Source organism: Pristis pectinata, chromosome 11 (genome assembly GCF_009764475.1).
Source record: "Pristis pectinata isolate sPriPec2 chromosome 11, sPriPec2.1.pri, whole genome shotgun sequence".
NCBI lineage: Eukaryota > Metazoa > Chordata > Chondrichthyes > Rhinopristiformes > Pristidae > Pristis > Pristis pectinata.
In genome coordinates this window covers 23,129,759-23,148,798 of record NC_067415.1, presented here as the reverse complement: position 1 = coordinate 23,148,798, position 19,040 = coordinate 23,129,759, and the positions used below count along the sequence as shown (strand labels likewise).

Here is a 19,040-nt window from a genome sequence, read left to right as displayed (position 1 = left end):
TGTTTTTTCCCTGTTTTACCAGACCTCCACATTAATTGTGTTTTCCCTTTTGCCTCTTCTGTTTTCTCCTCTTTGTTTCTATTCAACAGTGTTTCCTTCCACAGAGCCCACTCATGTTTAAGGATCAGATGCAGCAAGATGTTATAATGGTGCTAAAATTTCCATCCAACTCCCCTGTAACCCATGTGGCAGCCAACACGCTGCCTCACCTAAGCACCCCTGCTGTGGTCACTGTGACCTGCAGCAGGCTGTTTGCAGTGAATAGGTGGCATAACACTGTAGGTAAGTGAAAACACTATCTTTGAATATTTTTAATATTCATGACATGAAATTTTGTTTTGTTTGTCACTGCTATTTTCAGTATTCCTGACATTCAGCGCAAAGGGATAACAAAATAATGACAGTGACTTTTTGGTAGTGCAATGGTTGAGTATGTTTATATCTTGTTCTCCAGACTGAAATGATATAAATTTCTGATCAGCACTGAATTCAGATCTTTCCAAATTACCATTTTCATTACAATTTGACATGTGAAATAATTTTGTTTAAAAATATATATATTTATGTGATAAGTTTTCTTAAATAGCATTGAGTACAACATAATTATTTCCCGATTAATTTCTGTTTTCACAGGGTAGAATAAGTAATTGAATGGGTAGCAAGATTGAAACATGATGAGATAGTAGGGATATTACCATGCTCTACCAGTTGCATGGGTTGATATTGGAACAATATCATTGATTTATACTTTTGGATTGACAATTACAAAACATATATTATGTTCTGTGCTGCTTTTATATGATTTTGCAGTGAGATTGTTTTTATTTTTAAAGTGTTACAAATTTCTTTGATAATCTGCAATATAGCCTCTTTAATAATGTCCTGCCCAGCCTTCACACAAATATCTTCACAATTATAACAATCTACAGGAGGCTATATTTGTTTTCAGTAGTTCCTGCAAATAGTAATTCAAATCTTTTAAACTTCTAAACTAGACGTTGACTTGTTTAATTAAAGAAATAAATTGATTATTTCAATAGTTTGAGAAAAATATACTGTTCCTTTTTGCCGCTGTACATTCCAGACCATATTTTTCATCTTAACTGGATATTGATCTTTATAGTCTACTCAGGTAACAACATGTAGAGTATGTAAACTTATGAAGTTCATATAGTTTCTAAATGACAGCTGGTATGCAACTTCATTAATGTTAGACATTTTCTCCTTTTGTGAAATTTGCCTGTGGTGCTGCAGTTTTTTTTAAATACTTAACAATTCTAAGGCTAAATTTCAAAGCCATTTGCAATATAAAAATATTTAATAATGAATCTATGAATAATACTACAAGCAAAACTCGTATTAAATATCCAAAAATGTCACATTTATAAAATACTACATTATGTCAAGTTGAAAACCTGAATGGTTGATGAACAGTGAATTATCAATTACATGTGTCTGAAACCTGTTGGTATTTTGGAAGTACTATTAGTAATATATTGGCTTTAAATATAAAGTTGCAACGAGTTTTGCATGGCTTTTTTCCTATTAGTCAGTTCTTCTGTTTTTATCATTAGTGGATAGAAAAGTAGAGCATATGTGATGATAAGTCAATTAAATTCTTGGAGGCTAGTAAACTTGTAAAATTTACAAAAAAAAGTGTATTTTCTCTGCTTTTTTTCTCTACTTCCCTTTCATGCTCTCATCCTAGAAGTTCCATTGAAGCTCTCTGGAATCTTCCCCGGATGACTAATTTGCTCTTTTAAGATTACACAATATTGTGTAATAGAGCCAAAATCAATCCGATCTTCATCTAATGCCCTCACCACAAGTATAATTGGATACTGATTATAAGCAGTGTTCTGGCTCAATATTCTGTTCACTGACCCAGGAAAAAGTGAGACAAATTTCATTGTTACCATTATTCTAGTGGCCCAATTTTGTAAATAAGAGTGAAGGACTATGAGATAAATTTGATCTTCACTGCCTAGGAGGCATCCTGAGAGTCAGATTGTAATTCTATTGATTCCAGTGAAGGAAAGCAGACGAGTTTAATAAAGAACATTTGATATGACTGTCAGTCAGATTACCACCAGGTGATGAAGATAAGCATCTACTCCTTTTTCTGAAAAATTCCCAATTAGTGCCTTACTGTATTAAAAAAATATACTGTTTTGTCTTCATGTGAAATAGTTTCCATATTTATGGGCCATGTCAGGTCCTTTTCACCAAAATGTGTTGACAGTCAATGAAACAAATGAAGCATCATCATGTTCATGATTGCAAACAACTTAAATCAGCGAGTGTTTCAGCCCACTGAAATACAACTTGCATTGGTCATTTAAGTAAACCCTCAAAAACAATGGGCACTTATGTAGTAATGTAGGAAAATATCCAAAGTGCTTGATGCAGTTTCAAAGAGAATAAACACAGGTAGCTAAAGAATTAGATGTTAGGTGATGTGACTGAAAGCTTGGTCAAAGAGGTGTTTTAAGAATGCTCTTGGAAATAGAAGGTGAAATAGTTGAGAAAGTGAGTTCTAAAATCTGCATCCAGATATAATTCTGCCAATAATCTACCTTTAATAATATTAGTAGTGCAACTGTATTTTATAACTTAATAAAATTAGTTAAGTCAATTTAAGACACTTTTTATTATTTCTCTACAGGTCTTAGGGGAGCTCCAGGATACTCTCTGGAACAAGCCCATCATTTGCCAATTGAAATGGATCCATTGATTGGTAAATCCATTGTAGCTAATTATGGTGTTCCAATTTAAGAATTAGGTCTCTATAACTGTCCTCTTTGTTCTTGCTTTATTATGTTAAGGGCAATAAGTTTAAGAAACAACAGCAACATTTAAAAATTAACTTGAAAATAAAAGTAATTCTGTCAATATTTTTGCTAAACCTAGAATAACTGTTTAGGCATACAATTTTAATTCTGAGCTTTAACAATAAAATTACTCATATTAGCATTCATTATCCTCATAGCTTAGTGTCAGAGTTACATCAAATTATGCTCTTTGTGACCTTAAGGACTGCCAGCATTCAGCAATTTGAACAGAAGTATACCCTAGAATTGTACATGGATCTCTGTGTCAAAGGCTTCCAATCACATAAACAAGCCTTTAGCCTCTTATTACCAAGCCACTTTTGGATACAACTTGCTAATGTTGACTAACCCCTGCCTTTCCAAGTATAGATTAATCCTGCCCCTCAGAATCTCTTCTGATAATTTCTGCCCATCAGAATCTTTCTGATAACCACTGACATTAAGACCCACAGGCCTGTAATTATCTGACATATCCCTGCTGCCCTTCTTGAATAAAGGTACCATTCGTTCCGATCCATTTCAATAAAATTTGCAAACTGATTAGGGAGGGTTCTGAAAATTTAGTACTGTATGCTACAAAGGTCTTTTGTAATCACAGATAGTCATCAAAGCTTTACTAATAAGAAGTGAATTTTTTTATGGGGGCAGTGTAGTTGATGTAGTCTATGTGGACTTCAGCAGGGCCTTTAACAAGGCCCCACATGGGAAACTGGTCTAAATTGTTAGTGTTCATGGGATCCAAGACAAGTTGTCAAATTATATCCAAAACTGGCATGGTAACAGGAGGCAAAGGGTGATGGTGAATGGGTTGTTTTGGTGACCTGGAGCCTGTGACACAGGAGTTGGCACTGGGACCCTTGTTATTTGTTATATGTATTAACAATTTGCAAATGATTAGGATGTGTGATTTGTAAGTTCCCAGATGACATGAAAATTGGTGGTGCTATTGACAATGAGGAGGATGGTCTTAAGCAATAGGAGATATTGAACAGTTGGCAAAGATGGACAGAGCAATGGCAGATAGAATTTAATCCTGATAAGTGTGAGGTAATGCACTTTAGGAGGACTGATAAGGGTAGGACATACACAGTAGGAGTATCAAGGAACAGAAGAATCTTGAAATACAGGTCCAATCCAAGGATCACTGAATGTGGCAGCACAGGTAGATAAGGTGGTGAAGAAAGGATGCAGGATACTTACCTTCATTAGCTGGGCCATAGAATATAAATGCAAGGAGATTATGGTACAGTTTTATAAAACATTGGTTAAGCCACATTTGGAGTACTTTGTGCATTTCTGGTTGTCACATTACAGGAAGGATGTGATTGCACTGAAGAGGCTGCAGAGGAGATACTCCGGGATATTGCCAGGGACAGGGATAGAGTGTTTCATGTGTGAGAAGAGATCAGATAAGCTTTTGTAGCAAAGAGGCTGGGGGGGGGGACACGGGTGGTTGGGGTTGGGGTTGGGGTTGGTGGGGACCTGATAGAGGTGCACAAATTTATTAAGGGTATAAATAGAATAGATAGTAAGAAATTTTCCCCATAGGAGTGGTGCCTAAAACCACATAGATATAGGATAAGGGGTGAGAATTCTGGAGAGGATCTGAGGAAGAATTTTTGTACCCATTGTGGAAGTACACAAGGTTGTCCTTTGTGTCTAAGCATTGCACCCCATGTAATGATGTGTCCAGATAAGAATCCCCGGCCCCAACAACACTGTGAGGTGCAGCTCAGCAAGGGATGAGTGATCGCACCATTTTGCAATGAACTGCCTAACACACTGAATGCGTTCCCAGGAACGAGAGCGCTAATGGAATTCATGCTAAAAGTGGTCATTATAGCATTCTATATAGAATGATACACAGCACAGTGCTGCTGGGCTAGTAACCTGGTACAAATTCCTGCCCTCCCTTAGCACTCTGTAACAATGAATTGTCCATGGCTCAGTGTGAAGGCTGGTATTGGGCATGCCGAGGCCTTCATCTCTCCTCTTCATAAGATTACATACTCTCTACCCCTCAGAGATATTTTAATAGTAACAAGCAAATAAAGAGAAAGGGAGACAGCTTCTATCACCTCCAACACAGAGTCATAGATTTGTACAGCACCAAAACAGGCATTTTGGCCCAGCACATCCCTGCCAACCTTTTTGCCCACCTACACTAATCCCATTTGCCTGCATTAGGTTCATATTATTCTATGCCCTGTCTATTTAAGTGCCTGTACAAATGTCTTTTAAAGGTAATGATTGTACATGAGTCCACCACCTCCTCTGGCAGCGAATTCCAGATGTCAACCACTCTCTGTTAAACAGGTTTTACCTGTTAGCTGTTTATAAATTTTTAAGTAGGAAAAACTAGGGGGAAAAAAAAGAGAATTAGTTCAGATGGAGGACATGGTGGTGTGCTGCAGCTGCTTGATGTGGGAGATCGTGGACCCTGCTGTGGTCCACGATGGCCACATCTGCAGTAAGTGCTTGAGGCTGGAGGAACTTCGGCTCAAACTTGATGAGCTGTAATTGCATCTTCAAACACTGCGCAGCATCAGGGAGGGGGAGAGTTATGTAGATACTGTACGTCAGGAGACGGTCATGTCGCTTAGAGCAGGTACTTGAGTCCAGGAAGTAGATAAGAAGGGTGACTGTCCTGGGAGGGAAAAGAAAAAGAAAACAAACAGGCAGATAGAGCAGAGGACCTCGGAGGCTGTTCCCCTCAGTAACAGGTTTTCTGCTTTGGAAGCTGTTGAGGGAGATTACCTGCCGGGGCCTAGCAGCAGTAGCCAGGTCTATGGCACAGGGACCGGTCCTGCTGCTCAGAAGGGAAGGGAGGAGAAGAGGAAGGCAGTAGTGACAGGGGACTTGATAGTCCGGGAAACAAATAGGAGGTTCTGTGGCAGTGAGCATGAATCCCGGATGGCATGTTGCCTCCCAGGTGCCAGGGTCTGGGATGTCACTGATCCGGTCCACAGGATTCTAGAACAGGAGGGAGAACAGCCAGAAGTCGTGGTTCATGTTGGTACCAACGACATAGGTAGGAAGAGGGATGAGGTCCTGAAAAGTGAGTTCAGCAAGCTAGACAGAAGGCTGAAGAACAGGACCTCAAGGCTAGCAATCTCGGGATTGCTGCCAGTGCCACACGATAGTGAAGGTAGGAATAGGAGGAGATGGCAAATAAATGCGTGGCTGAGAAGTTGTTGCAGGAGGGAGGGTTTTAGATTTTTGGATCACTGGGATCTCTTCTGGGGAAGGTGGGACCTGTACAGAGAGGATGGGTTACACCCGAACCTGAGGGGGGCCAATATCCTTGCAGCCAGGTTTGCTATGGTGGTTCAGGAGGGTTTAAACTAGATTGCGAGGGGGAAGGGAACCGGAGGAGTACGTCAGAGGAAGAAGGGGATGGGGAAAGTCAGATCTGACAGGTAGAGAGGCTTTGAGGAAGGAGAAGCAGAGTACAGGCTATAAAAGTAGTAAGGTGGATGGGCTAAAGTGCATTTACTCAAATGCGAGAAGCATCAGGAATAAGGGAGATGAACTGAGAGCTTGGATTAGTACATGGGACTACGATATTGTGGCTATTACAGAGACATGGCTGACATCAGGGCAGGAATGGATATTGAATATTCCTGGTTTTCAGTGTTTTAAAAGGGATAGGGAAGGGGGGAGAAGAGGAGGAGGGGTGGCAGTACTGGTCAGGGACACTGTTACAGCTGCAGAAAGGGTAGATAATATAGAAGGATCCTCTCTAGAGTCAATTTATGTGGAAGTTAGGAACAAGAAAGAAGCAGTTACCCTCCTGGCAGTATTCTATAAGACCCCTGTAGCAGTAAGAATACTGAAGAGCATATTGGGAAGCAGTTTTCGGAAAGATGCGAAAACAACAGGGTTATTATAATGGGAGACTTCAACTTTCCAAATATTGATTGGCACCTACTTAGTGCCAAGGGTTTAGACAGGGCGGAGTTTGTTAAGCATGTCCAGGACGGATTCCTGACTCAGTATGTTGACAGGCCGACTAGAGGGAATGCCATATTAGATCTAGTTTTAGGTAATGAAATGGCTCAGGTGACAGATCTATTGGTGGGTGAGCATTTGGGGGACAGTGACCATTGCTCCATAACCTTTAGAATTGTCATGGACAGGGATAGGAGAAAAGAGGATGGGAAGATATTTAATTGCGGAAAGGCAAATTATGAGGCTATAAGGCGAGAACTTAGGAGTGTAAATTGGGATGACATCTTTGAAGGGAAATGTACTATGGAGATGTGGTCGATGTTCAGGGATCTTTTGCAGGATGTTAGGGATAAATTTGTCCCGGTGAGGCAGAGAAGGAATGACAGGGTGAAGGAAGCGTGGGTGACGAGAGAGGTGGAACAACTAGTTAGGAAGAAGAAGGCAGCATACATAAGGTGTAAGCAGCAAGGATCGGACAGGGCTCATGAGGAATATAGAGTAGCAAGGAAGGAACGTAAGAAAGGGCTGAGGAGAGCGAGAAGGGGACATGAAAAGGCTTTGGCGAGTAGGGTTAAGGAGAATCCAAAGGCTTTTTTCTCGTATGTGAAGAGCAGAAGGATGGCTAGAGTAAAGGTAGGTCCGACAAAGACAAAGGTGGGAGGATGTGCGTGGAAGCTGTGGAAGTGGGTGAGGTTCTCAATGAATACTTCTCTTCAGTATTCACCAAGGAGAGGGGTCTTGATGATGCTGAGGACAGTGTTGGTAAGGGTAATGTTCTAGGGAATGTAGAAATCAAGAGAGAGGATGTGTTGGAGTTGTTAGAAAATATTAGGACAGATAAGTCCCTGGGGCCTGACGGAATATTCCCCAGGCTGCTTCGTGAGGCGAGGGAGGAGATTGCTGAACCATTGGTTAGGATCTTTGAGTCCTCGTTGTCCACGGGGATGGCACCGGAGGATTGGAGGGTGGCAAATGGTGTCCCTTTATTCAAAAAAGGTAGTAGGGATAGTCCAGGGAATTACAGACCAGTAAGTCTTACGTCTGTGGTGAGTAAGCTGTTAGAAAGGATTTTAAGAGAGAGGATCTGTGAGCATTTAGAGAATCATGGACTGATTAGGGACAGCCAGCATGGCTTTGTGAAGGGAAGATCTTGCCTCACAACCCTGATAAGGTTCTTTGAGGAAGTGACCAGGAAGATTGATGAGGGTAGTGCAGTGGATGTGGTCTACATGGATTTTAGTAAGGCGTTTGACAAGGTTCCACATGGTAGGCTTCTTCAGAAGGTCAGAGGCCAAGGGATCCAGGGAGGCTTGGCAGTGTGGATTCAGAATTGGCTTGCCTGTAGAAAGCAGAGGGTTGTGGTGGAGGGAGTGCATTCGGATTGGAGGGCTGTAACTAGTGGTGTCCCACAGGGATTGGTTCTGGGACCTCTACTTTTTGTGATATTTATTAATGACTTAGATGAGGCGGTGGGGGGGGGAAGACTGGGTTCGCAAGTTTGCAGATGACACAAAGATCGGTGGTGTTGTGGATAGTGTGGAGGGCTGTCGAAGCTTACAGAGGTATATTGATAGGATGCAGAGCTGGGCTGACAAGTGGCAGATGGAGTTCAATCCAGAGAAGTGTGAGGTAGTACACTTTGGAAGGACAAACTCCAAGGCAGAGTACAAGGTAAATGGCAGGATTCTGGGCAGTGTGGAGGAGCAGAGGGACCTGGGGGTTCATATCCACAGATCACTGAAAGTCGCCTCACAGGTAGATAGGGTAGTTAAGAAAGTTTATGGGATGTTAGCTTTCATAAGTCGGGGGATTGAGTTTAAGAGCCGCGAAGTGATGATGCAGCTTTACAAAACTCTGGTTAAGCCACATTTAGAGTACTGTGTCCAGTTCTGGTCGCCTCATTATAGGAAGGATGTGGAGGCGTTGGAAAGGATGCAGAGGAGATTTACCAAGATGCTGCATGGATTATGAGGAGAGACTAAAGGAGCTAGGGCTTTACTCATTGGAGAGAAGGAGGATGAGGGGAGACATGATAGAGGTATACAAGATATTAAGAGGAATAGATAGAGTGGACAGCCAGCGCCTCTTTCCCAGGGCACCAATGCTCAAAACAAGAGGACATGGCTTTAAGGTAATGGGAGGGAAGTTCAAGGGAGATGTCAGAGGGAGGTTTTTCACCCAGAGAGTGGTTGGCACACAGAATGCGCTGCCTGGGGTGGTGGTGGAGGCTGATACGTTGGTCAAGTTCAAGAGATTGTTAGATAAGCATATGGAGGAATTTAAGACAGAGGGATATATGGGAGGAAGGGGTTAGATAGTCTTAGATGTGGTTTGAAGGGCGGCACAACATGGTGGGCTGAAGGGCCTGTATTGTGCTGTATTGTTCTATGGTTCTATGGTAAAAATTTGCCTCAAATCCCCTTTAAAACTACTTCCTCTCCCCTTAAACTTATGCCCTCTTGTTTTTGATACCCTCACCATGATTATATACTTCTGACTATCTACCCAATATAAGCCTCTTATAATTTTATACAACTCTATCAGGTCACTCCTCAGCCTCCTTTGCCCCAGGGAAAACAAGTTCAGTCCATCCAATCTCTCCCCATAATGAAAATTCTCCAGTTCAGGCAACATCCTAGTAAAACACTTCAACTCTCTTTCCAGTGCAAATACATCCTTCCTGTAGTGTGGCAACCAAAACTGCACATAATACTCCAAGTGCAGTCTAATCAATGTTTTATAAAGTTGCAAAGTAATGTGCCATCTTTAGTATTCTGTGCCCCATCCTATGAAGGCAAGCATGTCATTTACCTTTTTTCACCACCTATCTACCTGTGTTGCCACTTACAAGGAACTATGGACCTGAAACCCAAGGTCCCTCTGTTTACCAACATTCCTTAGTGCCACACCATTTACTGTATATAACCTACCCCATTCCAAAATGCATTGCTCTGCACCTGTCAGGATTAAATTCCATCTGCCAATGTTCTGCCCAACTCTTCATATGATCTATATCCTGCTGTAGCCTTAGACAACCTTCCTCACTGTCAGAACACCTCCAACTTTGGTGTCATCTGCAAGCTTACGAATCATACCTCCTACCATTCGCATCCAGGTCATTAATTTATATCACAAAGGCCCCAGCGCCAATCCCTGTGGTACACCATTGGTCACTGACTTCCAATCAGAAAAGCATCCTTCCACCACTGCCCTCTGCCTCCTGTTAATGAGCCAATTTTGGATCCAAATAGCCAGCTGTTCTTGGATCCTATGTATCTTAACCTTCTGGACCAGGCCTACCATGTGGGACAATGTCTACTGCTCTGCCTTCATCAGTCTTCTTAGCTACCATCTCAAAACTCAATCAAATTAGAGAAGGAGGATTTCCCCCACAAAGAGCCATGGATGACTATCCTTGATCAGTCCCCACCTTTCCAAATATACATAAATTCTATCCCTTAGGATCTTCTCAAATAATTTTCCCACCAGCGATGTAAGGCCTGTAAGGCCTCACCAGCCAGTAGTTACCCTGGCTTATCCCTGTTGCCCCTCTTAAATAAAGGAACAACATTATCTTTCCTCCAGTCTTCTGGCCCCTTACCTGTGGCTAACGAAAATGCAAAAATCTCCGTGAGGGCCCCAGCTCTCTCCTCCCTTGGTTCCCATAGCAATGTGGGACAGATCTCATCTAGACCTGGGGAATTATCAACCTGTACGTGTCTGTGGCACCTAATACCTCCTCCTCCTTAATACTGACCTGCTCCAGATTATCCACATACCCCTCCCTAAACTCACTATCTTGGTAAATACAATCAAGAAATATTCATTTCGTACCTCACCCAAATTGCCTGGCTCAACATGGAGGTGATGACAGACACCATAGGGTCCAACAGTCTGTCAACACGTGGAAAAGGTGCTGCCAGTCCCCAGTAATTATCTGTACTCATCGTGCTGGCCAGGTTCCAGTCTTGAACCTCACATCTTGGTGCAAAGTGGCTCCGTCACTTGCCCCACCCCTCACAGGCAGCATGCACTCCAAGCAGATATCTTTTTTAAAATACACTTCCAGTGTTTGGACTGGAAGATCAAGATCATCGTAACAAGTCAGCACTGTGGGATAGCATTAATTGGAGTAACTATGTATAGAGGTGCTGTGATGTTTGTCAGTAATGCATATGGGCAAAAGTGAAGCACAGAGGAATGAGTTCAGTAGAAGCTTTAGGTAAAATATCAATGTCCCAGTGGGAACAATTTAATGAGGAAAAGGCAACTGTTCACCAGATGACGTCATAAGATACATGTCTGATGCTGGACAAAAGTCAGATGCACAATGGTAAATCGCAACTAAAAGTGTCTGGCAAATTTCTTGACAGTTGCTCGTTGATACAATGAATCAAGGTGTGCAAAATGGCTTGAACTACGGTGTGCACAATGGCTTCCATGCACAAATGGTTTGAATTTTTAGGCAGTTTAGTCTAATGGTCTGTTTCAGTTATAATGTCTCTATCCTAGTTCCTTAATAGGGCTAAAAACAAACCACTAGAGGAACTTAACAGGTCAGGCAGCATCTGTGGAAACAGAGGGATGGCTGACATTTCGGGTGGACACCCTGCATCAGGACCATCCCTCTCCTCCACAGATGTAGTCTGACCCGCTGAGTTCCTCCAGCACTTTGTTTTTTTATTCCATATTACATTTGTAGCCTCTTGTGTCTCCTTATTAGGCTAATTTTTAACAGGAATAGACTTCCTTCCCTCAGAAAGGGCTGCTGTAGAATAGCCCTGGGAGGTTACATAACAGCAGAATCTCAGACTTATTTTCACTAGTGTAGATTAAAGACATTAGATATTTAACATGTGTACAACATATAACCTCTTGTTAAGACAATTGTTTGAACCAATGGACTTTAGGATCCAAGGCAGCCTTAGTTAAGAGGTTTGATTGTTTCATTAGTAGATTTTAGGATCCAGGAATGATTTCTGCTGTAGCCAGGGCTCACGGTACATGACTGCTTCATGTTTATGACTGGTTTCATACTTCTATGACATGTCTCTATGACATTTGGCTTAATCAATCCCTACCAGCATTTACGCCCCAATGGAACATCAGTGTGTCATTCCTCATGGAGTCATAGAGTACTACAGCACAGAAACAAGCCTTTGGCCCATCTAGTCCATGCCAACCTGGTCTTCTGCCTAGACCCATCTACCTGCACCCCGACCATATCCCTCCAAACCCCTCCCATCCATGTACCTATCCAATAGTCTTTTAAATGTTACAAATGAACCGGCATCTACCATTCCTGCTGGCAGCTCGTTCCACACTCACACCACCCTCTGAGTGAAGAAGTTCCCTATCAGATTCCCCTTATATATTTCGCCTTTCACCCTAAACCCATGTCCTCTAGTTCTGGTCTCACCCAACCTTAGGGGAAAAAGCCTGTATGCATTCACCCTATCTATACCCCTCATAATTTTGTATACCTCTATAAGATCTCCACTCATTCTCCTGCACTCCAGAGAAAAAAGTCCTAACCTATTCAACCTTTCTCTATAACTCAGATCCTCAAGTCCTGGCAACATCCTTGTAAATTTTCTCTGCACTCTTTCAAGCATATTGATATCTTTCCTGTAGGTAGGTGAGAAGACTCCAAGTTCGGCCTCACCAACATCTTGTACAACTTCAACACAACATCCCAACTACTGTACTCAGTGCCCTAATTCATGAAGGCTAAAGTGCCAAAAGCTCTCTTTACGATCCTATCTATCTGTGACGCCACTTTCAAGGAACTATGGATCTGTATTCCCAGATACCTTTATTCTACCGCAGACCTCAGAGCCCTACCATTCACTGTGCAAGTCTTAACCTGGTTTGTCCTCCCAAAATGCAACATCTCACACTTGTCTGCATTAAATTCCATCTGCCATTTTTCAGCCCATTTTCCTAGCTGGTCAAGATCATGCTGCAAGCTTTGTCCACTATACCCCCAATCTTGGTGTCATCTGCAAATTTGCTGATCTAGTTTACCACATTATCATGTAAATCATTAATATACTGTCAATGATAAACAACAACAGACCCAGCACTGATCCCTGCGGCACACCACTAGTCACAGGCTTCCAGTCAGAGAGACAACCATCTACTACCACTCTGGCTTCTCCCACTAAGCCAATGTTGAATCCAATTGACTACTTCACCCTGAATGCCAAGCAACTTAACCTTCTAGAGCAGCCTCCCATGTGGGACTTTGTCAAAGGCCTTGCTAAAGTCCATGTAGACAATACCTTTTCATCATCGACTTTCTTGGTAACCTCTTCAAAGAACTGTATAAGATTGATTAGAAGTGACCTACCATGCACAAAGCCATGTTGACTATCCCTAATCAGGCCCTGTCTGTCCAAATACTTATATATCCTGTCCCTCAGAATACCTTCCAATAATTTACCCACAACTGACGTCAGGCTCACCAGCCTATAATTTCCCGGCTTATTTTCAGAGCCTTTCTTGAACAACAGAATGACATTAGCTATCCTCCAGTCTTCTAGCACCTCACCCGTGGCTAAGGATAAATATCTCTGCCAGGCCCCCTGCAATCTCTGCACTTGCCTTCCACAAGGTCCAAGGGGACACCTTGTCTGGTCCTGGGGATTTATCCACCTTCATTCGCCTCAAAACAGCCAGCACTTGCTCTTCTGTAATCCAGATATGGTCCATGGCCTCACTACTCTTTTGCCTCAGTTCTATAGTCTCTGTGTCTGCCTCCAGAGTAAATATAGATGCAAAAAATTCATTAAGTTCTCCCCCACCTCTTTTGGCTCCATGCATAGATGACCAAACTATCAAACTCATCTAAAACTATTGACTTAATTCTGTATTTCCTTCTCCCTCCAATGCTAATTGCTCCCTGTGGTAGTGAGTTCCATGTTCTCATTGCTCTTCGGGTAGATTTGTTTCTTCTGAATTTCATGCTGGCTTTCTTGGGAGCTTTCTTACAGAGAAGGTCTTTAGTTGGACTTTTCCACACAAATACAAACATTCACTCTCCATCACTTTATTGAAATAATCTCAAAGACCTCTATTAGGCCACCGCTCAGCTTTCTTTTCTCCTGAGACCCAGTCTATTCAATCTTCATTTTGGTATGTATCCTCACATTGAGTCATAGATTCTTGCAACACAGAAGCAGGCCCTTCAGCTGACATTGTCTGTGCCAGCCATAAAGTACCCCCTGCACTATTCCCATTTTCCAGCACTCAGCGTATAGTCTTCTATACCATAGCATTTTAAGTGCCCATTGAAGTATTTGTTAGACATTATGAGAGTACCTATCTCTATGACCCACTCGTGCAGTGTGCTCCAGATTTCAACCATGCTGTGAGTGAAGCAAATTCCTCTTCAGATTCCCTCTAAATCTCCTATCCCTTACCCTTAAACTGATGACCCTTAAGATAACTTTATTAGTCACACGTACATTGAAACACACTGTGAAATGCATCTTTTGCATAGGGTGTTCTGGGGGCAGCCCGCAAGTGTTGCCACGCTTCCGGTGCCGACATAGCATGCTCACAACTTCCTAACCCGTACATCTTTGAAATGTGGGAGGAAACCGGAACACCTGGAGGAAACTCATGCAGACACAGGGAGAACGTACAAACTCCTTACAGACAGTGGCCAGAATTGAACCCCAGGTCATTGGAACTGTAATAGCTAACTGCTACACTACCATGCCTGCCGTAGTTATGAATACTTCTGCTAAGGGGAAACATTTCTCACTATTTACCCTATCTATACACCTCATAATTTTATATGCATCTACAGTTCCCCCCTCAGCCTTCTTAGCTTCTAGGTAAACAAACCCAGCTTATTCAGTCTTCTTGTATCTGAAAGGGTCCATCCCAGGCAACATCCGAGTGAATCATCTCTGCACCCTCTCCAATGCAGTCATAACCTTCCTATAGTGTGGTGCCCAGAACTGCATGCAGATGTGGCCCAACTGATGTTTTATGTAGTTGTGCCATAACTTCTCAATATTTATATGTTGTATCCCAGCTAAGGAAGGTAAGTACCCCATGTGCCTTCTTAACCACCTTACCTGCCTGCGCTGCTGCATTTCTTGTAGCATCCTTGTAAATCTTCTCTTATCCCTCTCTTATCTTATCTTCTTATCTCTTCTCTTATCCCTTTCTATTGCCTTTGTAACCTTTTTATAATATGCCAACCAGAATTGTGTGCAATACTCTGTATCTCAAGTTGAACACACATGTAAAGCATTTTTTAACTTTTCTCTGCTTTTATGGTAATTGATGACTTATTGTGCTTCCTTTCCAATAATTACCCCTATTAACTGTGTTTAATGGACAGTCCAACTTAATAATACTGTGTTTAACCTTTGGGAAAGCCTTTAATTGGAGTTTGCTGACCTGACTACTTCTGTGCAGTGTCCCATTGTAGTTGCAGCCAGGCTTATGGAAGGTTCTTCCCTTTCAGTTGAGTGGTCTGCAGATGGCTATAATGGATGTTTACAAGCAGCTCAGACCTTGAATGTCTGGCTGGTGATGGCAGTCTCTCAGCCTGAGGAGCTGTAGACTGGGACAGCTGGAAGTGGGCCCATGTGAGCGGATTGCCTGAGAACCAGTGGTGGGAGGAGAGATGCTGACATCCTGAGAGAGGACAGGACTTTCAAACTCCACAATGCCAGTGGCACTCGCCCATTTCTGATATACAGAAGTTGGGTATCAACTAAAACCCAGATCATACAGCTGTCATCAAAGCTTCCATATTTGTACCAATACAGATGATCATGACAGCTGTCTGCTCCCTGAAGGCAGCACTGAGCTCCTAGTTGTCAGCTCTCTGTTGTTCCAGCACAGATGTCTGCTACTGGATGGCAGCAATCTGTTCCCCGGTGGCATCTCGTTGCTCTTGCAGAACACCAGTCTGCACCCTGGATGACAGCAAGCGGAGTTATGATTGGAGCTTCCTAAAATGACGCTAAGGCACAAAGATTTTGGATGACCGCTGTCTCTGCCAAAATAGATGCAAAAAACACTTCCTTCAGTTGCTACGTTGAATGACTGTCAATGCCATTTGGCATTGCGATTCACACCATTTCCATACTGGCTTCACATCAGGGGCTGGATATGGACTCCCCCATGTCTCTTGGCATTTCTTACAACTTGACAGGTAGGCCAGATAATACAACAAGTATTTCCACCTGCATTTGCACCAGTCTTCCCATATATGTTCTTCAATTGTAACCTTCATCATAGTACTCCTGGCAGGACTGATGCACCCCCACCCCCTGAACCAATAACTTCCTTATTGCTTTAGACTAACTGCAACCTGTTAGTGTCAGGTGTCTCTGCACATGAAACATGTATGTCTAATCTCGACTCTCGACTTTTACAGTGCCAGCGTCTGAACTGGCGCCTGGTGGTGTTGGGTGCAGTGGCACAGTGTCTTCTTCCTAGTTCTTCTCCTCCACCTCCACTGCAGAAAGAGGGGATTTGTGCTGGTTGGATGTTTTAATTTAAGATTCTCGTAGGGAGAAGATAAAGATAAAGGGTCTCACTCCAGTTCTGACAGGTTTCACTCGTGGGTTACCTCATCCTGAAAAAATAAAGGGGAAAGATTATTTCAAGGTGCTGCAGTAGGATCATTATAATAGTTGAATTGTTGTGATTTGTTTGTGGTGACATGTGATTGGGGATGTGGGGTTTGCTGAGAAGGATTATAGTAAAGAACATGAGAGGGCAGCTGAAGAGGTGGCTGCCATTGTGGCCTGTGAGTCTGTATTTGTGTTTCTGTGCCTGTGTGTGTTATGGGATTTCTTGAGAAAGGCTAAAGGAGTGATGGCTATAAAAGTCAGAGTACTAAATTTGACATTCATAGTGAGGTCAGAGGCAATTCACTGCAGGAAATCATCTCTGCAGCTGCTTCCAAAAGCCATCTCTTCTCTGCTCTGGTGTTCTCCTGGCATTCAGGACTCTGGTGCAGTACAACAGGAGGAATGTTCACTCCACTGCAGAGCCTCCCTTGCAGCTATTTCCACACAGAGAATATTCATTGAATGGTTCTGTGGTCCTGATGTCAATTTATGCATGAATTAGATAATAGGGACTTGGTACTGTGCCACTAACTAATCATGACCCGTGCATGAACAAGAAAAGGGCTGCAACACTTGTTCAAAATGTGCACAGATATTTTTCCAACAATCATGATCTAGCATAAAGAAAAGTGAAAGTTAAATCTAGGAACTCATTAAGTATAATCTAATATCTTTGATCATCCACAGCCCAGGAATCAGTGTGTTTCCTAACATTACCCGTTATTCAGTCATGACATATGGTAACTGCGTTTTAACTTTGTATTTGTCCCTCCCAAGGATCTTCTCCAGAGAAGACAAGTTTACATTAGCTCCAGAATGATTGTTCTGCTGAGAAGTTACTAAATCAAACTGTCTTATAGATATGGGATATGACTTTATTTTTCATTAGAAAAGCACTGAGTAGTTTGGCCTTGTATGTCAAATTGTTTTTTCTTCTTCCATGAGTGTCTTAGTTTGCTGATTATAAAATCTCTTTGAAGAACATAAGAAAAACCTCAGTGGGATACAAGTGCAAAACAGAAGCCAGCTGAGAGAGCTTCATTTATTGGGAGGGGCAACTGTTTGTACAAATAGATAAAATGCCATTCTTAACCATAGTCTTTTAAATTCATATTTAGAGCTCCATTTTCCAGGTTAAGTAGATAGCAAGAGGCAAAAAATACTTGTTTTCTATGAAACACCTACTAGAAAGCATTGTTTCTTTCAGGAACCTGTTTTTTTTGTCTATGTCTCCTTGCAGCCAATAATGCTGGTGTGAACAAGAGGCAGATCACAGACCTTGTGGATCAGAGCATTCAGATTAATGCACACTGCTTTGTTGTGACAGCAGATAATCGTTACATCCTTGTTTGTGGATTTTGGGACAAAAGTTTTCGAGTGTACTCAACAGAAACAGGTACATGCCAAGTAACCACAAAAATCACTGCTAAAATTAAGGATGATGACCTATTTGTCCCACTGCTATCTGGCAAGTGTACCGGAGCATCCGCGCCAGAACTACTAGATTGCACAACAGCTTTTCCCCCAGGCTGTCAGGCTCCTGAATACCCTGGTAGACAAATGCCGCGTCAAAAGCTCTGGTTTGCACAACGGCATATAAGAACTTTGGCTGCTGCTGAACATGTTTATACAATAAGTACAACACACTGAGCTTGTATTTCTCTTGTCCAACTGGGTTTTGCACTAACTCTGCACTAAATTTGTATTTTGTATATATTTTTTTTTGCACTATTTGTACTTGCACTTTTTTTTTGATTTTTTGTTTTTTGTTTGTGTTTATTGTATGTCTTCTGTTCTGTGTATGTCCTCTGTTGTGTGAGTCTGGGGGAAATGACATTTTGTTCTGCCATGTGTTTTTATAGCATGGATGAATGACAATAAAGTAACTTGAACTTGAACTTGAAATTCAGAGCAACTAGTAATTAATAACAAAGTAGTTGTGCTTAAAGTGCAGCATTTGAACAATGTATCCTTTCATTGTGCTCATGTATTTTTTTCTCTTTTTATTCATATGTTTCTCTATATTATGGGAATTCACTCAAGAGATATCTCTGGTTATTATTCTAGACTAGCTAAATAAAAATTGCCCAATTGGTAATTTCTTGATAGAATAGTAACAATTTTTTTTTGTAGAATGGAGACTCCAGACCAAACTGGCATGTAGTTGATTCTTAATTGGCTTCAGAAATGCATCAAAGACCACTTTATTGCACCACTTTAAGGAGGCAGCTTGCAAGAACATTTTCAAGGATTATTAGAGACAGATAATAAATAGGGACTTGACAGTGACACCTACATGTTGAGAATGAATATAAAACATGTCTAACCATTATGCTCTTCAGTAGGCATGTTATTCAGATCTAAAATATAGATATTAATACCAGCATTGATGGTACCCTCAATTTAACTGTTTTTAAAGTAAGCTTTATTCAGTTATTTTTCAATTAAAATATTTTTTAAACCTTCACAAAAGGAGGGGTGAATGAACTTGCACCATAGGTAGAAAAATAGCTCAGAAGATTAAGATCTGAAAGGAAAACTAATTTATTATTTGTGATAAAGAGACCCAACTGGAAATTTGATGGCCCAGGCCCTGTTGGATCAAGCCCACCGTCAGGAATTGTGATCTGCCCATGACAGCACTTAACTAGGC

General features: G+C 41.9%; 1 protein-coding gene across 1 annotated transcript in view; it reads left to right on the top strand.

Annotated features, from left to right (window-relative positions):
• The window catches only part of nbeaa (neurobeachin a), a 560,854-nt gene that overhangs the window by 518,160 nt on the left and 23,654 nt on the right, over nt 1-19,040 (top strand). Inside the window, exons 51-53 of the mRNA XM_052025565.1 lie at nt 90-282; nt 2,666-2,737; nt 17,628-17,783. Of these exons, the coding sequence (XP_051881525.1) occupies nt 90-282; nt 2,666-2,737; nt 17,628-17,783 (421 nt within the window). The remainder of the gene's footprint in view (nt 1-89; nt 283-2,665; nt 2,738-17,627; nt 17,784-19,040) is intronic.